The 25,446-nt window shown below is 37.0% G+C and overlaps 4 protein-coding genes across 6 annotated transcripts; 3 read left to right on the top strand and 1 right to left on the bottom strand.

The window, feature by feature from the left end:
• Window positions 1-1,036: 1,036 nt before the first annotated feature.
• LOC135665599 (uncharacterized) lies at window positions 1,037-7,187 on the bottom strand. 3 transcript variants are annotated; one of them, XM_065177228.1, is made up of 11 exons: window positions 6,676-7,187; window positions 6,077-6,151; window positions 5,343-5,396; window positions 5,032-5,110; window positions 4,795-4,916; window positions 3,710-3,793; window positions 3,434-3,517; window positions 3,140-3,291; window positions 2,755-2,905; window positions 1,834-2,193; window positions 1,037-1,735 (listed from the first exon to the last, which is right to left on the bottom strand). In XM_065177228.1, the coding sequence occupies exons 1-10, from the start codon at window positions 7,102-7,104 to the stop codon at window positions 1,906-1,908; spliced, it is 1,518 nt and encodes a 505-aa protein (XP_065033300.1). In that variant the 5' UTR covers window positions 7,105-7,187; the 3' UTR covers window positions 1,037-1,735; window positions 1,834-1,905. The 3 variants fall into 3 exon arrangements, with proteins under 3 accessions (XP_065033300.1, XP_065033299.1, XP_065033301.1); XM_065177227.1 differs by having other exon boundaries at window positions 1,037-1,732; window positions 6,676-7,186; XM_065177229.1 differs by having other exon boundaries at window positions 1,037-1,732; window positions 6,077-6,147; window positions 6,676-6,944.
• A 673-nt stretch (window positions 7,188-7,860) lies between these two features.
• Window positions 7,861-14,011, top strand: LOC135665610 (adenylosuccinate synthetase, chloroplastic-like). Its single transcript, XM_065177248.1, has 4 exons — window positions 7,861-8,295; window positions 12,287-12,979; window positions 13,062-13,373; window positions 13,502-14,011. Exons 1-4 carry the CDS (start codon window positions 7,969-7,971, stop codon window positions 13,670-13,672), a joined length of 1,503 nt encoding a protein of 500 aa, XP_065033320.1. The 5' UTR covers window positions 7,861-7,968; the 3' UTR covers window positions 13,673-14,011.
• A 1,491-nt stretch (window positions 14,012-15,502) lies between these two features.
• On the top strand, window positions 15,503-23,469 carry LOC135665602 (putative MO25-like protein At5g47540). The gene is made up of 11 exons (XM_065177233.1): window positions 15,503-15,836; window positions 17,095-17,256; window positions 17,431-17,549; window positions 18,423-18,497; window positions 20,362-20,455; window positions 21,236-21,295; window positions 21,497-21,565; window positions 21,810-21,908; window positions 22,806-22,850; window positions 22,942-23,044; window positions 23,313-23,469. The coding sequence occupies exons 1-11, from the start codon at window positions 15,717-15,719 to the stop codon at window positions 23,372-23,374; spliced, it is 1,008 nt and encodes a 335-aa protein (XP_065033305.1). The 5' UTR covers window positions 15,503-15,716; the 3' UTR covers window positions 23,375-23,469.
• A 1,291-nt stretch (window positions 23,470-24,760) lies between these two features.
• Window positions 24,761-25,442, top strand: LOC135665609 (cytochrome b561 and DOMON domain-containing protein At2g04850-like; the record flags this gene model as incomplete). Its single annotated transcript, XM_065177247.1, has 1 exon — window positions 24,761-25,442. A coding segment is annotated over exon 1 (651 nt), but the record flags the coding sequence as incomplete, so codon positions are not given.
• Window positions 25,443-25,446: the final 4 nt, after the last annotated feature.

Here is a 25,446-nt window from a genome sequence, read left to right as displayed (position 1 = left end):
GATAGGACACACAGCTTTCTCATACTGGACAACAATTTGCGCTTGAATTCAAAGCATTGAAGTCAACCCTTGTCAGTTCCTCATTCAATAGCTAAAGCTACATGTTATCCTCAACAGTGCTGCGGCATCTGCCAGTCAACCCCTACCTACCAAACCTGAGGACGCCTCCATACTTTTCTACGTGAGTTCCACTGATCCCCAAGCATCTCCCTTTCTCTACCTAACAAAATTGCGGGCGCAGCCTCCTCTTCTCTCCACCGATCCGCATAAGAGACAGAGAGAGAGACAGAGAGTCCCATCGCTCGTTCGCAGTGTAGTTGTGCTGCTGCTGCGGGCATTGTGGCAGAGGAGACCTGAATCATCAGATGCTGCAGCTGCTGTTGGCGGTGGCGCTCTCAGCGGCGCCGCTGACGCTGTACGTGCCTTCGCTGCGGAGGCTGAGCCCGTTCATGGAGGCCTTCGAGGCGCTGCTGAGGGAGGCGGCGGAGTCTTCTTCCTCTGCTTACCTACGTTTCAGGCTCGGTGTTCGTCGTATTCTCGTTCTTGTATCGTATTGCCTTCGGTAGAACTGTGTTCCTATATATATATATATATATATATATATATATATATATATAATTTTAAGGTCTTTTAAGGAATAATATATGCGGTGTTGGTAAGAAAGATTGTCATTTCTTAGAGGAACTTCTTGATTGTGTGTCTGTGATGCAAAATTTATTTGAAGATACATATGTCTTTTAATGAATAAAAGATTATGCTTGTTGACTTTGTGGGAATTGGGTCACTAAGAAGAAAAAAAGAAAAGAGAGAAAGATTTGAATCTTCCTCCCCAAATAAAATGATCAATGAATCCACTTGAATTCTTCTTGTGATTTGATGGTTTTGATCTCAGCTTTTATGTCTTACTCGGAAGAGAAAGAACAGGCCATGACCAATAATTTGTCCTCCTTGCTGCATTATTTGTTCTCCTGCATTTTGCATCAACCAGAGTCAATAAAATAAAATAAAAAAGTTCTTCAACCTGAAAAGCATCTGATTGGTGAATAGAAATTCTTATTTTGGTGGCACACCACAAGGAGGCAGCATATGGCCTTTGTAGTATACAGACAGATGCAAAGAAGAAATGGCATGCCTTAATTGTCAGGTCATCCCTAAATAATCAAACAATGCATGGAGTTCACTATATTGTACTGCACATATGAACAAAGAAGATCAAAGTTAGGTTCTGTTCCTGGTTGGGTGAAGAGACTCTAACAAGGTCACAAACTGCTTCAGATGCTTGCTGGTATCAATCCTTGATCAGTTCCTGTTGATGAGAGACTCCATCTTAGTTGACACATAGCATCATCAAATGTTCAACTGAGTCCAACACATAATTTGAACAGCCATTCTAGGATGCATGACTGGCTTTTGCATAAAAAACATGCAAGTCTCCATATAGCACTTCTTCTCAAGGTCAGTAAAGAGGTGTCACCGATACCACATTTTCCAATTGCAATTACCAGTTTTGGCAATAAATAACCAAGATATGGTCCATGACTCATTAGTAGACATTTTTCGGCGACAGAAATGATACTTCCAAATCATCTGCACCCTCTTCTTTCCCACGCCTCCAGTCTACCATCATCTACAGGTTGATTTTAGTCCACGATATAACATGATATGTGGACAACTGACATGACATATAACAGCTACACCAAGAGGTTATGTTTGCCTCCCTGAGCACAACTCCCTACTTGATGAAGAAATATGAGGAAATTAGGAAATAATGATATGTTTTGATGACGCAAGCTCAAACGAAACATGAAAACATTGGGCTTCAAAAGTCCATACCTGATTCTGAGCTATTCTGTAATATGCTTGCAATCTCCGGATCATAGAACATCGATCAACTCAGTAGAACCTCTACCTGGTATCCAGGTTCATTATCCTGATTGGTTTCCCTAGTTTTGACTTATCTTCCATCCTTGCAGTCTCCAAAGCCTTTGAACAAATGGGGAAGCACTTCTCATCCCAAGAATCCATAATAACACCTGAACCTATGCAGACATCACCATGGTAGAAAGCTGCAAACTGTCCGGCAGCCAAGCCCTGGTCATCTTCAGATAGATGCACCACCAAATTATCTTCATCACCATCTATCCCTGGCACTGCCATAATGGTGCAGTCATAAAATCCAGGACCATGTCGAACCTGATGATTAAGATTCTTGGTCAATATGCATACATAAACTGGATTTTTTTTTCCTTATTTTGTCTAATTTTCCCCTAAAATGCATTTCCGGCTCAATGCAAAAAGGTCAATTTGTGCCACCCAAAGCAGAGTATGTATGTACCTGTACCATGCATAAGGCTATCTTATAAAGCAAAGGATATCTGGAAACAAGTGTCATACTTGCATTACTATGTTTTTTATTTATCAATGCTTCTAAACAAGACCACGTGGTTTTCTTCCCTACCATCCTAGAAAAGGTTCCAATCAAATCAAACAACATGGAATTTGTATACCATGTCATCCAGGGAACTGAACACTAACATGCTAGAATCTAGATAAAATATTAAAAACTTCACAAAAATAATACCATATACCATGGAACACAAAGCAACCCATCATATTTGATCATCTAACAATAGTTTCTTGTACAATCTACAAACAGAAAAGACATGCATACAATGTATGAAGCAACCAAATCTAGCAATATAACGATGCAGGTGTAAGAAACCAGTTCTTGTTTGTTTATTTTATTTTTTTTACCTTGCACTGTAGTTGCTCAGTGTTTCCAGGAGGTGCACCACTGAACCAATTCAATGATCCAACATGAAATGTACGCCGTCTTTTATCCAACGAAAAGTAGTTTCTTGATACAAAAACAACATTGTTCCGCACATCCTTTTCAACAACATACCTGCAACAATGTAAGTAATCTTGGTAATTGGATTATCCAATTAAACATACTAATTCTTGTTGATGACAAATAGTTTTGTTTAATTTTCTAATATAGTGAGTTCTTAAGGTCAGGAAGACAGGAACCACAAACATTTCTATCATAAGTTCAATGCATACAACAGAAGTTTTCCAGAGACTAAATTGACACAGTGGTCATCAACAAAACAAAGTATGTTGAAGCAAAATTGCAAACCAGGGTCCTCCAGAAAGCCGCAGGCCTTGGCGCTGACCAATAGTATAGAACCAAAATCCATGATGATTTCCTAGATAATCTCCAGTTTCAGCTTCAAGCAATACACCCTCCAACTCCCCTATATGCTTTGCAACAAACTCACTAAACTTAACCTACATTTAAAATGGTTAATCAGACACCAAATTCTAGAGCTTCTCTTATGAAAAATCCATGAAATATGATGTCAATAAATGCCGGTTCAAGATAAACTAAAATTCATCACTAATACAGCATATGAAAGTATGGCATTGTTACCTTTCCAAGAAAACATATTCCTTGAGAGTCCTTTCTATCTTTGTTTGGAAGGTCCATAAGAGTAGATATCCTACGCACTTCGTCCTGTTTAATTCAACAGAATACAAGTTACAAAACAGTAAAAGTGGGAAAGTTCAGTCTTCACGCTGACCATGAAGGTGCATCACACATTTAAGGGATTGCAGATTGAAAAATAGTAAATACTATACAATGACATCAAAAAGAAAATGTTGGATGTTGTTATTTCATATCTCAAGAAAACGTGAGCTATCTAACCTTTCTCAAGCAACCAAGTGGAAAAAGAAGCCTTTTGAGCTGAGACTGTGAAAGATGGGAGAGAAAATACGTTTGATCCTTGATCTGCAGTATTTAGTACGTAATCAAATTAATTCAAATGGATGAAAAAGAGACTAAAAAGAATCTAAATGCTGCTAATCACAACTTTGTCATTCTTTAATGGAGAAATTAAATATAGTACTATTGATCAATACTTTCTAACCTTGTCTTAAATAGCACAAATGAAACATAATTAAAATAAGACAATAATGCAAATGTTTAATATTGTCATTTGCACAAGCAAAATTTTGAATTTTATGTGTTTTTTTTTATTTCAAATGTTCAACATCCTTGTTTTAGTTATGGTGGAGCTGAGCAACACCTAATCAGTTTGTAGTGACTATCACACAAATAAACAAGTCAGTTATTCAACCAGTTTGAAGCTTTGATAGATACATCTGCATCATAAACTAAAATAGATACATCCTTATTTTTAGTCCCATCAGATATGATAGTTTGCTTATTCATGTGATCTCAATAAAAATCATGTGAATAAACAAAATGCAATGAACTTCTATCAAACAACTTTTAACGATTCTAAGATGATAAAGACCACTAAACAACAAAATACACTTAAAGGTGCCAAGGCTATGGAAATGTAAAGGATTTCTAGCTCAAATTTCATCTTGTTATGAGATAATAAAAAGGTTGGAAATCAAAAGGAGGCAGTGACTTGGTGCAAAGTTAAAATTACTCAATTGCAACCAAAGTGTCCTGGGCCAAACAATCGTTTAATGTTTGTGGAGACTTCTACACTTCAAGTTGCAGAAGAAGCACTTCTTAGTATTAACCAACGCATCCTTTATATATGTGTCTATGCTCTGCAATCTTGCATTTGTAGGTTGTGGTATAGCTGGTTACGAAACAAAAAAAAATGAAGCATAGCAAGTGTTGTTTAAAACCTTAGTATACCAATGACATGTTTATCCAGTGATCAAATGATAATCAACTGAAGCCATACTGTCATACAAATGTTCAAAGACAAAAGTGTACAGATGAAGAAAGAAAAAATTTGAGCATGGTACCAAATCTTTTGACAACTTCAAAATGGAAGGCCCATCTTCTGAAGATGAGTGAACAACATGAGCATAATGTCCTGAAGCAACATAATCAAACTCCATACTAGCAATGGCCTCCAAAAAAGCACCTAAACCATAGAACAATTTTTTGTATACAATTAAACAATCAGTTAGAAAAGGGCTTCTGTAAATGAAGCTAAAAATTCCACAGTGTAAAAGTTGTCAGTTGTAAATGAAACATACCAAATTTAATCCTTGTGTTACAAAGAACATCAGGATTTGGGGTTCGGCCACTACGATACTCACTGATAATGTGACATACCTAACAGTAAGACAACAAAAACATTAAACTTCAATAGAGAAAAAGATCACATTTCAGGTAATAAACAAGACAAATATTCTTTTGGACCCTCACCACTGCAATGTTCGCTAGAAAAATAGTTCATTATCTTGAAACATTATTTTCCTTGACCCCATGTTCAATAAATAGTCATAAAAATGAACTCTCAACAGCATAGATACTAACTAATGGCTGCAGGGAGAGGCCATCTTACCACATTGTTCCAATATTCATCTGACAAATGGACCAGTTCCAGAGGCACATCAACCTGTATAAGAGGAAGATATCATATAATTCCAAGCCCTTTATAAAATAATCAAAATACACTCCTAGGATCACATGGTTCTTGATTACAGTAAGTGAATGAATCATGTCCTAATAAGGAAGGATGCACAAATAGGAGGAATAGTTTTGCTTTGAATCGAGAAAAGAAACCAAAGGATAAACAAATTTTATGATATTTTGTCAAGACTTGTCCTTAAAAATGTGACCACAATAAGTTAGCTATGTCATAGTTGCAAAGCACCAATGTTGAAAACTGAGGTTATTCACTATACCAAATCTTCTTACTTTCCTGGATTGTTTACTAGAGTTGCAGTTCAGGTGCAATCAATAAGTAGCATTTGGTTTCTAGCATTCATTAATTATGTATGTGGCAACAGATAAGTGGCATTCGGTGACAGGAAATTCAAGTACAAATCACTCAATTGATTTAAATAGTGCAGCTTAAGCATAGCAATCCATATATTTTATAGATAGGCATTCTTTAAAGGAAAATGTTTGGAACTGCTAAAGGGAAGCCTTGAATTGTTACTATTCAAGATATAGAGAATACACCAGGTTGATGGGCACGACATCAATATACCAAACTGAAGCTTCATAAAATTTGGGGTACACCAACAACCGCTGATCTTGATAGACAAAGTCCCATAACAAAATGCATCTCACCTGATCACAAACAGCTCTTGCATATTTCAAATCCTCATCCCATGGGCATTCAGACCAAAAGTTTTGAAAGTCTTCCTACAAAATAAGTATTAGTAACACTATTGAGTTTCTCATTTAGACTGAAGCATGCGTATTACATAAATAATAATAATTGCAAAACTTAATTGCCAAAATTTTGTCTTCTACAAAACTTTGGTAATGTGTACTGTCAAATTACGATTACAAAACCAAACTGGACCGACTTTAACCATTACAAGAACAAAACTTGCTTGCATAGGCAACATTTTGGATATCAGATAATAAACACTTGACTAGCCCCGTGTTTGACAAGAGAATCAAAAACCATTGGACTACTTTTTTGAATGTTGATGAGCAATTAATGGCCAGACCAGCAATTTAACTGACATTTTGTCGCTTGAGAAATCTAAACTTCGCTAGCCCTCGATTTGCAATTATGTCGGTATGTACTATTAGAAAACTAAGGTGAAAAATGCCAAATAGAAAGGAACTACAAGATTCAAATTTTAAGTAATTAGACTCCTAAAATCCTAAGTTAGTTCCTCGAGAAGCGTGTCTAAAGGGTACAAAAAGAAGCATACTTGGAACCAAATTTTGAGATAGAAAGCGGTGCAGTCGTGCCCCGCGGCGTGGAGGAGGCGGAGGGCGGTGCTGCTGTCGACGCCGCCGCTGAGGAGAACGGCGACCCTGAGCCGCCTCCCTGGCATCGAGCATCCAACGTACGGCTCGAGATCCACGGCGCCGGAGGAGACGCTAGGAAGATGCGGAGCATGTCCGGAAGGAGGAGGCGGCGGCGGCGGCGGCAACGTGAGGACCGGAAGAGAAGAAGAAGTGGAGGAAGATGAGGAAGGAGAAGAAGCAAGAGACATCGAGGAAGCCCGAGGCGACATGAAGAAGGCTTGAGGAGGAGGACGACGAGGGAGGAAGGGGAAGCGAAACGGGGTTCTTAGATAGACAAGCTTCGGGAGGCAGGGGAGTCGCAGAGGTAGCGTCGCCATTGCTCTACGCATCGCGGTCGCCAAGCCGCTCGGGGTCCTCTCCAAGAAGGTGTGCTCAACGGAGATACAGAGAAGCAAACGGATAGGGAAAGAACAAAGGCAACAGGCCCGACCATTGTTTGGTTCGAATCTGAACCGACCGGGGTTAAAATTGAAATCGAACCGGCATTGCGATTCACTAGTTCTAAATCGAACCGGAATTGACTCGGATGATTCAGTTTCGATTCCTACCTTTGGGAGATTTTAAAAAATAAAATCAGAATTAAAAATTGACTTTGGATAATTCAATTTTGATTCCTGAAATATGATTTTTATTTTTTTATTAAAAAATTAAAAATAAAATTTACATTTTTATATTTAAATTATTTATAATAAAATTTTAATGATTCAAACTAGAACCACTGATTTTATATTGTGTGTATAAGAGCCTCAATATTTATCATATATACAAATATACACCTATATATATTATATTATTAATAAAAATAAAAAAAAATAAATATTTTATGATACTAAATGAGTTAATTAAAACTAATAATTTGATAAAAAATAATAATTGAAACTATAAAAAAAAATAGAGTTACTGATTGAAGAATTCATGTGATGGACCCAAATAACCCTTTTGTTTTGTTGGGCTTCTGTTGGGCCATCAATACTAGTGGACGTCCCAATTGGGCCATCTTTCCCGACATACGAAGACCTAACTTTTGAATACAGACGTACTTGTACAGGGCTACGGAGATCTCCGCTCGCTGTCAGCCGAATCCATTCCGCTTTCACCATATCTTTGCCCTACGAGTATCAATAAGAGAGCCCAACTTTCCCAACCCTGGCGGCATCCGTTCTTGTACCCATTATCTCCCGCCCACAGCTCGCATGACCATCTCTTCCGTCGCCTTCGGTCCCGCGAGCCCGGCCCTTGGCCGGCGCTGCCCCCCTTGCAGCGTTGGCGGACGGACCTGGAGGCCCCTCGGTGCTTCCTCGTTTTGCATTTCGCGTGGTCTGGAGTGGCCCCGGAGGGCCGCCGCCAGGGTCGTGGCGCCGGCCGCCTCCCTCTCGGCCGTGGAGGAGATCGACCAGGTCGACAGGATCGCGTCTCTGAGCCAGGTCGCCTCTGTGCTCGGTACGCAGTGGGGCGACGAGGGCAAGGGGAAGCTCGTCGATGTTCTTGCTAAGAACTTCGATGTCGTCGCTCGATGTCAGGCAATTTTTGCTCTCTTTCACTTTAAGAGAGAAAACAATCGTCTTTTTTCTCCATCTATGTACTTAAATGCTTGAATTGTTTACTTATTTTTCTTTCGTTTTTGTTCTTGTCAGTGCAGCACTGTTATTGCAAGAGTTGGAACTTTATTTTTTGCTTGTGTCTTATAGTACTTAGATTTGCTTGTGTTTAGTTTCGTGGATATTTTCCAGATGTCCTGATGCGTAAATATTAATGCATCACAAGTGAGTTTCAGGAATCTAAGACAAGCTTATTGCAAGCTAAAGAAATTGCTACGCTGTTTGAGGTGTAAATATTATGGCTAGGCCAAATGTCTTGTTGGGTTTTATCATTACTCGCCTTTTTCATTCTGATTACAAGGCATGCAGAAATTAATATTTGATTTGGACTAACTAACACCGAGAGTCTATCAAGAAAATGATGTCACTAAGTTTTTCTTTAACTAATGCAGTCATTCGTGCCAAGTAATCTCCCATGCCTGTTCATTTTTCTTCCCAAATTTCTCTCATCGTGTCCCCATTTTCCTTTTGTGTATTTTCATCATCAAATGAATGTTTTGTTGGTTAATACGGCAGAAACAAGATTGCTGAAATCAGATAGAAAGGACACAGATCCGCTTGCACAATTAGACCCATCAAAAAAAGGTATAAACCTGGTGAACATATATTAGTGAAGACCAGAGAATGGTAAAGGGATTGTTTTAATCATCATGAATAAACTATGCACTTGCAGCCATTATCCTTAGTAATTCGAGGTTGTTTATTTGATTCATTATCCTTCTAATGTTGGATTGCAGCCATGATATGCCTAGCAATTCTTATTGTTGGTGCTTTTTTTTTGCATGCCATGTGCACCAATTTTAACTTGTTAATGTTAAATAAATATGAGGTCCTTTGACTTGCTCACTCTGTGTTATTTATATGTGGCTTGTCATTGGTCTATTGGTTGTGGAGTTGGATTATTCTGTTGTACCTTCCATTAGTAGTCCATAATTTAATTCAAACCAATATTAATGCCTCAAACAATTGGTCAATAAAGACCCTTTTTCATACTTTTTATCGTAGCTGAATGTTTGAATAGTGCTTTTGATAAATGCTATTTCCTGGTCCTAATCTGTGATAGGGTACCTAAATGCTTCAGTATCCCTCTCTCAAGGCATTTTTGATACAGACTCATGAGGATTCTTTGCACTTACAAGACAACAATGAAACTTGTCTAGTCTATAATAGCTTTTGGTCGAAAACATTAGATACAGTTGATCTGGATATCATTATGATCTCTAGCCTCTTGAAGGTTCCAATGTGTTTCTGACACTTGGCTTAATTATGCCATGGCATAAAGTACTGCCAGATGGTGTTTTGTGGGGAATTGGTAATGTATATTGAGGTATAGCCAGGGAAAAAGAGCGCAGAAAGTTTTATGTCAATTGAGTCTACCATGAAGTGTAATACTGCTAAACTGTCATTGACCTGAATGGTACTTTTATTCTGCACCTAGCCTATTGCATTAGCATTAGTTGAGGCTGCTACCACTCAATCCATACTTCTGTCTAGTGGTGGAGTGCCTTAGCTTGTTTGACCTAGAAGCCCTACTCAGACCTGTTCTTGACGTAAGATACATTAGATAATTCAGGCGTGTGCTCTGTTAATGTCACATGAGGCAGCCACTGTGGGAGACCTGGTGAGCATTTGCTGACCTTGCACTGGCAGCTGAACTCATTGTCAGCCAAGAGCCGAGGTTGGCCATGCTTTCAGATAGTTGACTGTGTCCAGCTGAATTATGCTGGTCATCCAGCCATATTGGAATCTAAAAGGTGACCCAGGGTGAAAGGTAAGAGAGCATCTTTCACTGTATAACCGTGCTTCAAATCAGATACCAGATCAACTTTATCATTCAGTCTGGAGGTTTTAGTTGGAGTTGAATTAATTATCAAGAGATCTATCTTCTAGCTACATAAACAAGTAGTACGAAGAAAGTGTGTGTGTGTTTGAGGGGGAGAGAGAGAGAGATGGTTCTCACATGGATATTTTTCTATTCTGCTTGTCATGTCAAATAGATAAGTCTAATAAGTGTGGTGCTGACACTAGCAGAGAGTAGGATGGAAGAAACAAATAGATGATCCAAAACAGCTGGACACTGCTTAATCATCTAACCCAATATGTTTTCTCATTATTGTGTGACCCTATAGAAGTAGAATGACTGATAACTTTTTCAGCACAGCATACAAGCTAGATATTAAAGAATTATTTTATTATAGTCTGGCAGTAAATTAGGCCCTGTGGAAATAATATAATCAATAACTTAACAAGTATAGACTATGAAATATTAAAGAATCATTTTTAAGAACTGTTGACCTGGTTGCTTGCAACATGCTGTTAGTTGGGAGGGAAAAGGAAAGAGAAAAGATGAAGAAAGCAAGGGGCAGGAGTAAATTTATTGTGCAGGGGAGGATAAGAGAGGGATGATGTGAGGAATAGCTGTTCCATCCGGTGAACCGAATGGGGGCAAATGTCCCATTGTATAAGGGTATGATAGAAACTAATAGCATCATGATAAGAAGTTAGGTTATTTCTTGTAGTACTTTTCTTGATCAAGGAATATTGTTGAGATTCATTGATTTGTTAACATTATGGGGCAGTAAGTGCATATTGGTCGGTGGGATTAATGGAGTGGTGGAATGGTGCATATGTATAACATGCACAAGGAATCTTTTCTCTCTCTGCTCAAACTGATCCATGTACTCTTATCTTTTGTTTGTCATATGTTTTTTCCTTGCTGTTTTTCCAAGAGAACTGAAGAAAATGACATGCAATTTGATTTAGTGTAACATTTGTCTATCTTTAAAGATTTTTAGCATTACAGTTGGTTGATTAATTCTGGAATTCATTTAGATAATGTATAACTGGTTCTGCATCAAAAGTCTGGTATATAACTTGGTTTTGTATCTCTTTTTTTCTCTCTCAGTACTGGAAACATCAGTTTGTTTTCTCCATTCAATTAACATATGAAAATATTTTCAATGATGCCCCTGATACGAAGGAATTTCTTGGAAAATAAATATACCTATATCTCAATAATTAGAATGTAGTAGATACATACGTCTTAAGTGAAGAATTTAATTATTTTTCGTGCACAGTCAAATATGGTAAACATCCAGGCTCGCTTCTTTTTTGTATATGTCCCTGCTTTTAGGTTTACTGTGTCATATACTCCATGTAGCAATGGGTTCTACTTGTGGGCCAATTAATTGGTATAGTTGATTGATAAAGAGAGATATACAGAGATAATTAGGAGCAGTGCTGTTAGGTGAATAGACTAAAGATCTGTAGGAGCAGCACTGTTAGGTGAATAGACTTAAAGATGACCAGGAAAAAAGGGGAACAGATTAAGTTGATTGTCGTATAACAGCCAGTCGTATACTGATCACTCAGGGCATTCTCACTTTATGCCAATTTTGCCATCATCTGAACAGAAGCTGGCAATTTCCTTTGTTCCTTGTTAGTTCTGACTTTTGTTCTTTATACTTCCAGTATGTCTTGTCTGTCAGGTTTTAGATATACATGATTCAGTCTGATTTTTTTTTTTCAAGGCCTTTTACTCTATTAATTGTGTGGTGTTAAAAGATGTTATGTTCTAAGTTTAATTAGGGATCATATTTATGGTTTCATGCTTAGATTATGTGCTAATAAGCGTGGCATGACCATGTATCCAACTTCATGTTAATTGGATATCATGATTAGCCAAAAATGAAAATAAGTTATTATATCTAGTTGGCTAGGTAATATACAGAAATTGTTTAATCTAATTTTTATTTTTCATATGCTCCTGTTCCATGTTTCTGAACTTTTAGATAATTTAAATCCAGTTTTTTTATTATCCATGATCAAATGAGTGAACCCTTGAAGCTAACAAATGGTAATTGCTTGCTCATTGTTTCAGCAATTATCTTATGGCCTTTTTTTTTGGCATCAGGGTGGTGCAAATGCTGGACATACCATTTACAATGCTGAGGGCAAAAAATTTGCACTTCATCTTGTTCCTTCAGGAATCCTTAATGAGGAAACTCTATGTGTAATTGGTAATGGGGTGGTAGTGCATCTTCCTGGGCTATTTCAAGAAATTGATGGTTTGGAATCTAATGGAATCTCTTGCAAGGGAAGAATATTGGTGTCAGATCGTGCCCATTTGTTGTTTGATTTTCATCAAGTTGTAGATGGACTTAGAGAAGCAGAGCTTGCTAATTCGTTTATTGGAACAACAAAGCGAGGAATTGGTCCTTGCTATTCAAGCAAGGTTATCCGAAATGGAGTAAGAGTTTGTGACCTCAAACATATGGATACTTTTGCTCAGAAGCTTGATACTTTATTGAGGGATGCTGCTTCTCGGTTTGAAGGATTTAAGTACAGTGTTAACATGTTTAACGAGGAAGTTGAGAGGTACAAGAGATTTGCGGAGAGATTGGAACCATTTATTGCTGATACCGTACATGTCCTGAATGAGTCTATCTTGCAAAAGAAGAAAATATTAGTTGAAGGTGGTCAAGCAACTATGTTGGATATTGATTTTGGGACTTACCCATTTGTGACGTCCTCAAATCCCTCAGCTGGTGGAATATGCACAGGACTTGGAATAGCTCCGAGATGCTTGGATGACATAATTGGTGTTGTAAGTAGAATTATATATATTCACCTTTACCAATTGATTTTCCCTTTTCTGCTTTATCCTTCATATTTTAATGATTGTGCAGGTGAAAGCTTACACAACCAGAGTTGGTTCTGGTCCTTTTCCAACTGAAATTTTAGGTAAAGATGGTGACCTTCTTAGGGTCACTGGGATGGAGTTCGGAACAACTACTGGTCGCCCTCGCCGCTGTGGCTGGCTTGATATAGTTGCACTAAAGTATTGCTGCCAGCTAAATGGTTTTTCGTCTCTTAATCTCACCAAGCTTGATGTGCTATCTGAGCTTTCAGAAATCAAGCTTGGTGTTTCGTATATGCAAAATGGTGGTGAAAAGGTCTCCTCATTCCCTGCAGATCTTCGCCTTCTGGAGCAAATACAGGCAAGTTTTGAATTTACTTTTGTCTTCTATTTGGGTCATTTTGAAGTATCGACCGTACTCAATTTAATAAATAGGTGCTGAGCATTGCAATAACTGCCATTCTTGCTTGTTTTTATTGGGTGATGTAGGTTGAATATGAAGTGTTACCTGGGTGGCAAAGTGATATTTCATCCATTCGGAACTACAACGACCTTCCCAAATCTGCTCAGCGGTATGTTGAGAGGATAGAAGAGCTTGTTGGTGTCCCCATTCACTACATTGGTGTCGGACCAGGACGTGATGCCATTATTTTCAAATAATTTTCATTCTCTGTACTTTCATCTTTGGAGGCAATTTTATGTGCTTCTAAAGCACAACAAATCATGCTTTAGGATGTCCATTGATCAACCTGTTATTTTCATGAGCATGCTGAAGATATCAATCAATTGAAATTCAAGTTCTGAAACAAAACGGGTAATTTGATCCATCAATAGGTGTGATGGGCATTTTGTCTGTGTGATTCTATCTGCCACAAATTTGGGCATGTATAATGTGCTAGTTATTGTAAATCTCATCTTATAAGATGCTGATGAGAACCTAATAATGTAGCAGGATGGTCCAAAATCCTTCCACCAAGTTTCTGCTTCTTCCACTTTGTATACTCAAGTGTTAGATTTTGTTGTTCAGATGCTTACTGATGCATGTCAGCCACAAAAGCTGGTTTTTGCAAATTGGTGGATCCACATTTTAGATGCTAAATCATTTATGTAGGACATGTTTAAGGTTATTTGTGTGATGAAATTTAGCCAAAATTCAGATAAGACATGCTGTAATCAAACAATATTGTGGTTGCTCATGGCAGGATGGTTTGGTCATTGTTTGGCTCCTTCACCAAATCACTTATTGTAGGATTTTTTAGTGTTTGGTTAGGTTCATGTTTGATGTTATTAGTTCTTCGTCACGAATCACACAAATTTGGAGGAGATATGGTTAAATCCATATCTCCTTCTGTAACAAATTTAGTGTTAAGTTCAAGGCTAATTATAGATTATTTTATGTTAAATCCAAGGCTAATTCTAAATTGTTTTTACGTAGTTAAGACTTATCAATTTAGTCTTTAGATTTTAAAATTTTATATTAAAATTTCTACAATTATAAAAGTGATATATATAGATTCATTTATTTTAACACCATCGATTTTATTAATAAAATAAAAAATAACGATCAAAAATATATTTTTAATATTTCAATTAATGATAATGGACGATGATGTCACTAAGGATCATAGGTAATTATTGTGAGTGAAAAAGAATGATGACGAAAGATAAGAGTCGTTTTACATTTACGTTGACGTCGACGCAATTGTCGAACAATCCTTTCATCGCTCTGCATCAATTCTTATCGTTATTCTTCTTATTCATAACAGTCATTCATGGTACTGTCATCGTTTATCATCACTTATTGAAAATGTTGAGCTGGTACCACGTATTCCATTTATCCGTAAGCACTTGCCTCGACTTAGTTCAATATACTCCTTTAAACGTCTATGAAATATGCTATGAAATCATATCAAACTCATGTTAGCAAGTGAAACTGAAATAGATTTGATATTCAAGCCCCGGTTATTTTTTATTTATTATTTTTATATTTTTATCAATAAGATCGATGATATTAGAATAAATAAATATAATTATTTTATTTTTATAATTATAACAATTTTAATTTTTTTAAAGTATAAACAGAGGTATGAGGCGAGTGCGATAGGTCGGGCGTATCTCCTCGCCGTCACGTGACGGATAACGGACATCAAGGGAAAGTCTTCCCGCACCTCCATCGTTCGATACCCAGTTGACTTGTTTCATCATTGGAGGCTGTTCACTGTGGAGCCCATGTAGTTGCCAATAACATGGGTGGTAAACTATGCACAATAAATAGATGCCGTCTTGCTATCCTCTTAAAATCTCCGCCGCTTTCGTATTTCTCATTTTTTTTCCTATTATTTACTTATTTATATATCAATTAATAATAATAATAATAATAATAATAAATAATAATAATAATAATAATAATTAGTTCGGAGGAACCGTCGAGAAGACAGACATACGTGTAATTTAGATTAATGTTATTTTATTTTGTTGGGTTTGTTGCGGTTTTGGATGGACGTCATTGCCCGTTGGTACTGTTCGCCAGCGAAGAGAAACCCCCGCCGAACCATCGTGCGATCGAAGCCCCCCTTCCCGAATCCCCCGGCGTACCCCCACGATCCCTAACCCTAGCCCTTGCGGCGGCACCCTCAAGCGGGGGTGCCTCGCAATCTTGTGGCCGCGCCTCCTCCGGAGGCCGCCGTTGCCTCCCGCGAGAACCATGAAGGGCCTCTTCAAGTCGAAGCCGCGGACCCCCGCCGACGTCGTGCGGCAGGCGCGAGACCTCCTCGTGTACGTTGACCTCAACTGGAACTCCCAGGACGCCAAGCGGCAGGAGAAGGTGATGAGTCAAAACCTTTCTGCTTTTTTTTGGATGGTTTGGATCCGGATTGGTTTCGTTGATTATTCGATGGATTTCGGATGAAGTTTGAAACTTTTTTTCCTCTCTGTACGGAATTTGACTTCCATTGGCCCACTTGTGATTATAAACTTGGACTTTTTAGTTGTAAATGAATATCCTTTGGTAAATGCAAGAATACTTTTGGCACTGGGGAATGTGATTTGATTTAAAGTAAGTTGTTTGTCGTGTGATGTGCTGAAAGAAAGCCGAAGTAACACTTATGACTGTTTCTGTTGAGCCTTGTTGTTCTGTTTTCCCTTCCTTTTTATGTGGATGATTTCTTATTAGTATAAAGGGAATGCCTTGAGCAATCTGATCTCTGTTATCCAAATGGAGAAGCAGAATATGATTAATATGCCTTTTTGCAATTGTCGATGTAGAGGACTAAAACCTCTTTTGTATAGACATGAAATTTATTTTACGGTTTTACCTGTGGATGCATTGGCTCGTTGGCTGGAATAGTATGTGCTGTTCGTACCTACCCACACATATGTGCTCAAGCAGACAGCCTTTGCGTTGCGACTATGGCTTAGTTGGATTGCAAACAAAACCAAAACGAAGCATCTTTCTGTTTGGAATGATTGATTCTCACTAAAATTTATTTAATTTATGATCATATTTTTTTCTTTCCTTTTATTTAAAGAAAGATGTACTCTTGGTGTATGATAAGTAAACTTGGAATGTCACAGTACGACAGTTGTATGAAAAATATGGACTCCTATAATTGCTCTCTTTACCAAGTGGTTGGATAATACTTGCAGCAAAAACAGTGTAGCACCTTGCGCTTGTTGGGTTGCCAAGAAATACCTTTACTGCCTTATGGAATCTCGGCCTAGTTACATAGTGAGATAGCAAGTCTTTTATGCTTTAGGTGTCTCTTTGACTTTACGGAGGAAATGAACCGAAAAAGAATTCTAATGTCTTTTCAGTAAGGATCTTGGAGCACTTACCTTCGCATCCCATTTTTAGGAATGTAGTTTCACCAACAACAAATTAGTTAAGTTTCTATAGAAATACATCCTTTTTCATAAGGAATGTATCTTTTTTTTCTGCATAAAGTTCCATCTTTTTAATGCTTGTATATTTTTTTGTTTAAAAATTTGTATTTGTCCATCTTAAATGATTCTTATCATCATTTACTATTTGCTGAATCTTTAGGCATATACTATTGATCTTATATTCAACTCTTTTTAAGCAGATGGCAGAATTATGTAAAAATTTACGGGAGCTGAAGTTTATTCTTTATGGCAACAGCGAATCGGAGCCAATTGCCGAAGCTTGTGCGCAATTAACTCAGGAGTTCTTTAGAGAGAACACCCTACGTCTACTAATAATTTGTCTCCCAAAGTTCAATTTAGAAGTATGTCAGTCACAAATCGACTTTGATGATTAATCTTCACAGATGCCAGGGTTATCCTTGTTAAGCTTTTCTCTGTTTTTTCTTCTTCTAATGTCTGTTGAATGACACATTTTGAACATACTCATAAGATTGTAATTTGGCTGTTGAATTCTGGTTTCTGATGAGATTTTGCAGGCTCGTAAAGATGCTACTCAAGTTGTGGCAAATTTGCAAAGGCAACAGGTCCATTCACGATTGATTGCATCTGAGTATTTGGAAGCTAACAAAGATCTCTTAGATCTTTTGATTTCTGGGTAAATTTAAAGTTATATATAACATAACATTGCTTTTCCCTATCATTTAACATCCTTAACCTACTGGAACTTGCTGTTATTTTGTTCGTACAATTATGTTCTTTATTATGCTTTATTTCTATTGGAGTTCTCTTGTTTCTATGTTTGTAGATAATGTTATTGATTAGATACATTAATACGTTTGCCTATCCATATCTTTGAAAAATCTCTGGATTTCAAATGTTGATAATTTAGGTATATGCAGATGAACTTTATCTTTTCTCAGTACCTGTTATCTTCTCTCAGTGCCACAGTGTAAGCGGTAGCAATGTATAAAAACCTTGCAAGGAATCCAAGCATTCCAGTTATATTCTTTTATGAAGTTTTATGTTTGACTGAACAATGGTAACAAACGGAAGATGTTTACATATCTAATTTGAACTTGAAAATTTAAATTTGTGTGAAGAGAAAGAAAGTTTTCCTGAACTTGGTCATAAGTAATAATGATCTTGTCCTAATTTAAAAAATTGTACTCTATGTTCTTGATTTACAATACATATATTATTGCTAGTGCTCTGAACTGGCAAGTTAATTAGATAATAATTTGTAAGATTTGTTTATTCTAAATTATTATGATTTGGTAGCAAAAGTCAGTCAAGAGATGGGGCAGATAACTTGATGACAACAAAGGAAACAAGAATAATGTGTATCATTTTTTTTTATGGTAGTATAAGTTGAATTTAGAAATTTGCTTCAGATTTATTCTTGGTTCAGCAATCTTGTTTCCGTATTGTTATGAAGTATTATGTAGTTTCTGGCAACTTTGGATTTTGGCTTTGTTTTCTTCCTGTGGCTTTCTTCATGATCTTAGACATCAACATGTTACTTATGCAGGTATGAAGACATGGACATCGCTTTACATTACGGAGCCATGCTCAGAGAATGCATTCGGCATCAAAGTATAGCAAGGTACATGCCCTGAATGCTTTGACTTCTATGTTTCATTTGTCATGCAAAAGATTCCATTTGAATTGTTGCACCTCAAGGTGATGGTTGCAGGTATCACTCTTTATGCACATCAAACAATGTTATTTTTTTATCTGATAGAGCAGTCGTGCTCTGTGTAAAGCCATACATATAGGTGTTGCATTTCTAAGTACAAAATGGAATCTACTTTAAGAAAGTTTAAGACAGTTTTCCTTCATTTCACAGGAACTTTTGCTTGAGTTGGATATTTACAAATTCCTGTCACTTGAATTATTTTTTTTTCTAATTTATAACCATTTTCTTGTGCTTGTAGTTGAAGACTTGAATTTATCTTGTTTACAACGTTGAAGAAACACGAATAATGAATTTAAGGACTTTAATAGCCACCTAGTTATCCTCAGGTTCTTGAATATGTGTGTCTTGCCATTTCATACCTAGGATGACATGTCGTTTTGTGGAACTAAGTTTTAAGAATAAAGCTTTAATCTTAAGCAGATTCCTCTTAGCTGTTTGCCTTCTGTCCTTGACCTTTTCAAACCGACACCGCCTAGGATGTTATAGTAAGAAGCCAAGTGTTAAGTTTTTTTGATACTAGAAGGTGATTTGGTCATTTTAAAGTCACACAGATTGTATTATACTATGTCTTCAATACCAATTCAATACAGGTTTTGACAATCTGTCTGACCAATTGGGTACCAGGACTCAAGTGGTATACTGTGAGGTTCCTAGCTATATGGTCTGTGATTTGTGCTTAGTCAGATTGATAAATACTGGTTGGTATGTATCAGTTGGACCAGTGGATTAGACGCCTAGTTTCATTTGTACTGCTAGCCATATGAACTTTCAATGTACTGTTATTTTTCTTTGAATGTTATCAAGAATGATTGAAGTGAAGGCTTGAACTTACCTATGGTTGGTCATGTATTCAACTAGAATTCTATTGCTATTAGTTCTTCATTCTCAGAACTTTCATTGAATGATCTCCATCAAGTGAGTAACATCTGAAATTTCTAAGACATACTTGGTTGTGCAAGTCAATTGTATGTTTCAATGAATATATGATTTAATGTAAGGCCAAAAGAACAATCCATTCACTGTTAGAAATTTCTTAATTTCAAACAAACGGTGAAACAATTTTGTTCCTCCTATTCTGTTATTGATCCAAGTTTCAAGCAAGGTTATATTTGTTTTGGCTGATAGAATCTTAAGCAACACTGGATTTTTAGAATTTGTGTATTCAGTTTTGAGTACTTGGAGTAATAAGCCTAAAATTTTTATATTAAATGGGAAGTTCTAATTCTAGATTAAGTACATTAGGAAGTTTAGATTGAAAGAAATCTGAAAAAATTATTGAGAACCGTGTGAAATTTTTATCTAATGCAACAGAGAGAGAGTTTACGAGAGGTAAGGTGAACATAGTTTTGCTTTGGATATGTATTATCTTTAAATGATAAAAGATTGTGGACTGCTTATGAGAACTAGATTTAGTGAGCTATTACATGATCATTTAAGTTTTTAAAATCATGGCTATTACATATGCACTCTCACACCTCTGCAAATTTACTGACAATTCTTCTTTAAAAAAATCATGTTTCAACCATATTTATTAGCTTTCAGTTCTTTTGTTAGTTCAAATTGTTGGATGAAGTTTAATATTATGAGGCTTACAACTACATTCAATGCATTTAGAAGTGCTATTCTCTGTTGTAGTTCAGATGTGATTATCTGCTTGTTGAGCTAATTGATCATTATGACATGATTTAGAATCTCTTTTTCAAAATTTGAATTTTTCAATAAAAAAATAACTTGCAAGTTAAACTCTTCATCCCTCATTTTATTGTTGCAGGTATGTTTTGGAGTCCGATCACATGAAGAAATTCTTTGATTTTATCCAGCTTCCGAATTTTGACATAGCATCGGATGCTTATGCAACTTTTAAGGTCAATTTACTTATACAAGCTATAAATTTTTTTATGTTTCTTAATGCTAGTTAACTATTCAAGGATATCCATTTGATTGACTTCCTAGCTAACTTTTGTTGATTGTGGCACATTTAACATTAATATTATATTTATAAAAATGCTTATGAGCAACATAGTTTTTTTCCTCCATTTTCTGCATGATACTAGTATGTGTCAAATTTGAGCAAACATATCAGAATGGGTTCTTGTACAATAAGTTTTGGATCAGATTGCTTGCAGATAAAAAATAATTGGATTAGTAAAACATGCACCAAAGCCCTCTGGTTCAGGTTGGGTCTGGGTCAACCCATCTGAAGTTTAAAAATAATAAACAAATTTCAGTACATAAAATAATGATATAAGTTGTATAAAACTAGCAGGTGAATTTATATTAATAAAATATGTCTCTTGTACTTCTGTTATAGTGAAAATTAAGTTTTTGATGTTTCATTTCAACTCCTGACTCTATACTTATTCTTTATGCTTTTATTTCTACTAGTAAACAAATATTGGTGATCCCACTAGTAGTTGAGTGTTAAGACTAACTTGGATTGACCAGAGAATTATAGAACATGTTTGCTTACAGAAATCAATTAATAATTTTTTATCTCAATTTTCTTAGTCATGTCCCCATAAAAATGTCTCATTTTGTCTCTTGATTCATAAGCTGTTAGATGACCTTCAACTTGTCCTTTATGAAAATTTTTGTCATTCTGTTTGTTTTATAGTAAACTGGTCAACGATGTTTTTGTAATACAGGAGCTAATGACAAGGCACAAATCAACTGTTGCAGAATATCTCTCTAAAAATTATGAATGGGTAAGTGAAATTTTGTTCTGGAGGTTTTTCCCCATTTTGCTGGTGGATAATTCGTGAAGCACTAGTTCCTAGGTCTGAATTTTATCCTGAGATTGTTTAAGATAGATTATCCTACCAAAGTTGCCTTTAAGGTTCCATTTGCAAGGCATTCTGTTATTTTGGATGACGATTTTTACTTGAAACTATCTCTTGTTGTTCCAGTTTTTCACAGAATTTAACTCAAGATTGCTGTCATCTCCCAATTACATTACAAGAAGGCAAGCTGTCAAGGTAAGTACTTTACCAGACATTTCTATCTAGGGACTAACATAAACTTTGGATCATTTTGACATTTGGTATGGCATTAGTTTATTCTCATTAGAGATTTTTACAATTCCTGTATGGCTGTTCAATTGGATGTTCTGAGGGCCTGCAAAAGGCCCCAACTCGTGATGATTAGTTTCAGTTATGTTTTGCTTGAAGCATTTTCAGCAATCTAATATTTGAAGCACTTGCTGTTGTCCTCTTTCCTCAGCTTTTGGGTGATATGTTACTGGATCGGTCAAATTCTGCAGTTATGGTCCGCTATGTTAGCTCAAAGGACAATCTTATGATTCTGATGAATCTCCTCAGGGTAAGTCCATTTTGATTCTTTCTGAACAAAATTGGTATAACTCCTAATATTTCTCTATATATTATTTTGATCATGTTTACTCAACCAGAGAATGTTCTCTCTACAAATTCTTATACTTAATATGATTACTGGTTAGAAGAAAAAGGCAGAGTAAGCAAAAATTTATTTGAAGTGTCTAAGACTCTAGGAATGGTACTAGTTAATTATTCACAGTGATATAAACTTGTCATATAAGTTCTACGCTGTTCACCCCTTCGTATATTGTCTAAGAACAGAAAAGAACTATAAGTGATATTTAAAAAAAATACTCCAACTAACCAGTAACATAAATATATCATTGCTAAATAAAAGTCTAAACATTATCACATCAAGGTATTAGAATGTAGTCCTTTAACTTTATCAACTGGTTTTAGTGTCTCTTCAATTTCAATGTAAACTTTGATCTTTTTCTGATCCCCGTGATCCTGTTAAAAGTTAGAAATAGATGAGATGATGTTATGCTGGAAAACCTTAGGAGAGACAGTATTCATGAAGCATTTTGCTTTTCATCTTAAAACTCAAGACATACTATGCATGAAGCTTGTGATTAACTTGTAATCGATGTTTGTTCTGTCTTATTCTTGCTACTTGAGTTTGAGGAGAATTAAATACTTTGTATATGCTATTCAAATTGTCGCTGTGCTGGTAGAACCATCCGGTAGTATTTTCTTATTTGAATTTTATGGATATACTTTCAGTCATGACCTAAATTTTATTTTTGATCTATCGTAAACCAAACTTCTGAGGACCATACACCTGCAACTGCATGACTACATACATCATCTTTTGCTTTTAGATAGATCAGTTTGAGAAGCCCTTATTTTCTGAAAATTTTTAATTAATTCTCCCTTTTGTCAGGAATCAAGTAAGAATATTCAAATAGAAGCATTCCATGTATTTAAGGTATAAACTTTTTCTTCCTTTGCTTGTGGGCATCCTGTTGCTTTTCACTAAGATCTTCTTAATTGTTCGATTATTGTTCCACAAATTCCAGTTATTTGTTGCTAATCAAAATAAGCCTCCTGAGATAATAAGCATATTGACAACAAACAAAAAGAAGCTTCTTCGCTTACTCCAAGATATCAAGTTGGACAAAGGTACGCTGGAGGCTTTACATGTTCTGTTTTTTGGTTTGATTACATCACAAGATGTATGTTTCCGATATCTATGGTATATAAATGTATATCTGTATCTTTTTGTATTTATCCTTAATAAGACTCTAAATCCAAATGACAGTCATCTCCAAGATTTTTTTTTTTTTGTAGACAATTTATTATTCGCTTTCTTGTGTGGTAAGCATCAACATGGAGCAACTTTTTGGGGTACAGTTCCTGAATCATTTTTCTTGGACATCATTTTATGCAGAAGATGAGCAATTTGAAGGAGACAAAGCTCAAGTTATCAGGGAGATAGAAGCTCTTAACTAAGAGAGTACCTTTTGATAGGGTTCTTCACATGCTGTGTCATCTTTCAAACTCTACTTGTGATGTTAATAACTCAGGTTTGAACCATATTGCTTTCATGATCGCCTTCATGGTATGATATATTGTTGTACATATTAATTATCCACCAACAAGAAAATGCTCAAAGGACAACCTATAGAAACATCAATTTCTATATGCTGGTTATTGTGCAGCAAAAAAGAAATCAATTTCTGAAATATACTGATTCTTGGACAACAAAATTACCAAACCTACACTTGCTTTCATTAGCATAATTCATAGATAAAAAGAGAACTATTGATCTTTCCCATCCAACTTGAAGTATATGTTCATTTGAGGTTGTTCTATGTATATTATATACGTGTATTCTTTTTCAACCCCTTGGAAATAGCATGCATGTATTTTGAGTTTACATGTTGTATGCATGCCATAAACTTGAAAATTAGAGGTATATTATATTAAAATCACTATTTAATTTTCATAAGATATTATTTTTGTATAATTAGTAGCTATGATAAATTAAAAGACCAACTAGCAAATGATGAGCCAATAACAATGGAAAATTAAGTTATTAGCAAGTATGAAATCCATCCAAGATCATGAGCATGCATTACAAGATGAAGTCATCATTATGAAACATATATAGTTCAACAAAATCAAGCCAAACTTTGAGATCACATGAGGAGGATGTGATCATCATCATGCCCACAAGTAACATAATAATTTATGGATCTCTTGAGATCTTTCCCTTTGCCAATTGTAATTAAGCTTTCCAACCCACCATATGATGTCTGCTTCGTTCCAGTTCTCTATTTGCCTGAATCTTCAGCATCTCACATGCCTCAAAGAGAACCACTAGTCATTTATATTATTTTTCTCAAACTTTGCTTGCATAGTAGAATCAAAATAAAACAAAATTGAAAATACTAATAGCAGAATCAAACCTGTTAGTACTATTATTTCATCTCACGTACAAGGATTACGGACATGTGTCAAACACCATAATAGCTTCGCGACCACATGGTCGTTAGTCGTCGACAACTGCTCGTCACCCTCATGCTTGTCGTTCGTCGTCCATCCTCTTCCTCTATTGTTTCTTCTTCTTTCAACATACATACATATGGACCACGAAATAGGTCCGTCCATCAATATTCCTTATTGAGCGAGTTGTGTCCTCCATATTAATCGATCATTTTTGGGGTCCATCTCCACCACCACCACCTTCGCTTCAAAGCCAAGTCCAAATTGCAAGCATACAAACACCCATCATTCTCTCCACCATTAATCCTCAAACCCATCATTTTTGCACCTCCAAATCAATTGCACGCACCAAACTTTGATTCCCCCATCTCCACATTTCCCTCTCTCTTCCTTGCCTTCAAAGTTAAAGCACCACATTTGCATGAGCGAACATTGCACCATCGCCACCATATTGTCTTACTCCCCCAACCTTTCCTCGCTCCTCTATCGCACACTCTCCTCTCTATCCACTATGTCTCCCTCTCTCCTCCTCCTCCTCCTCTTCCTTGGCTTGTGGGTGACGTCCGCCACCGCCCGCTGCACCATCACCACCTTCGCCAAGAGCTACAACAAGTGCGTCACTCTCCCCACTCAAGGAGCCTCCTTGGCGTGGACGTACCACCCCCTCAACGCCACGCTCGACCTCGCCTTCTCCGGCTCCTTCATATCCCCCTCCGGCTGGATCGCATGGGGCCTCAACCCCGACTCCCCCGCCATGACCGGCGCCCACGCCCTCGTCGCCTTCTCCGATCCCACCTCTGGCGGCCTCCTCCTCCTCCCCTTCGTCCTCGACCCCTCCGTCAAGCTCCAGCGCGCCCCGCTCCTGTCCCGCCCCTTCGGCCTCCACCTCCTCTCCTCCTCCGCCGTCCTCCGCGGCGCCCCATCCGCCCGCGCCGGCGCCGAGGTCCAGATCTTCGCCATCCTCAAGCTCTCCCCCAACCGCACCCGCCTCCACCACGTGTGGAACCGCGGCCTCTACGTGCAGGGGTACTCGCCGACGATCCACCCCACCGCACCCTCCGACCTCGCCTCCCGCG

This window comes from Musa acuminata, unplaced genomic scaffold (genome assembly GCF_036884655.1).
Source record: "Musa acuminata AAA Group cultivar baxijiao unplaced genomic scaffold, Cavendish_Baxijiao_AAA HiC_scaffold_1033, whole genome shotgun sequence".
NCBI classification, from domain to species: domain Eukaryota; kingdom Viridiplantae; phylum Streptophyta; class Magnoliopsida; order Zingiberales; family Musaceae; genus Musa; species Musa acuminata.
This window is presented reverse-complemented; position numbering and strand designations above follow the sequence as displayed.

What these genes read in the sequence shown, in the direction of transcription:
- LOC135665599 (XM_065177228.1), bottom strand. Translation starts at nt 7,104, where the DNA reads ATGCGTAGAGCAATGGCGACGCTACCTCTGCGACTCCCCTGCCTCCCG. An exon ending in ATCTCAAAATTTGGTTCCAA is followed by an intron (nt 6,152 to 6,675) that starts GTATGCTTCTTT and finishes CTTATTTTGTAG; the next exon opens with GAAGACTTTCAAAACTTTTG. An exon ending in GAATATGTTTTCTTGGAAAG is followed by an intron (nt 3,292 to 3,433) that starts GTAACAATGCCA and finishes TTTTAAATGTAG; the next exon opens with GTTAAGTTTAGTGAGTTTGT.
- LOC135665610 (XM_065177248.1), top strand. Translation starts at nt 7,969, where the DNA reads ATGACCATCTCTTCCGTCGCCTTCGGTCCCGCGAGCCCGGCCCTTGGC. An exon ending in TGGATGACATAATTGGTGTT is followed by an intron (nt 12,980 to 13,061) that starts GTAAGTAGAATT and finishes ATGATTGTGCAG; the next exon opens with GTGAAAGCTTACACAACCAG. An exon ending in GCCTTCTGGAGCAAATACAG is followed by an intron (nt 13,374 to 13,501) that starts GCAAGTTTTGAA and finishes TGGGTGATGTAG; the next exon opens with GTTGAATATGAAGTGTTACC.
- LOC135665602 (XM_065177233.1), top strand. Translation starts at nt 15,717, where the DNA reads ATGAAGGGCCTCTTCAAGTCGAAGCCGCGGACCCCCGCCGACGTCGTG. An exon ending in CGGCATCAAAGTATAGCAAG is followed by an intron (nt 18,498 to 20,361) that starts GTACATGCCCTG and finishes TTATTGTTGCAG; the next exon opens with GTATGTTTTGGAGTCCGATC. An exon ending in AAGCATTCCATGTATTTAAG is followed by an intron (nt 22,851 to 22,941) that starts GTATAAACTTTT and finishes CACAAATTCCAG; the next exon opens with TTATTTGTTGCTAATCAAAA.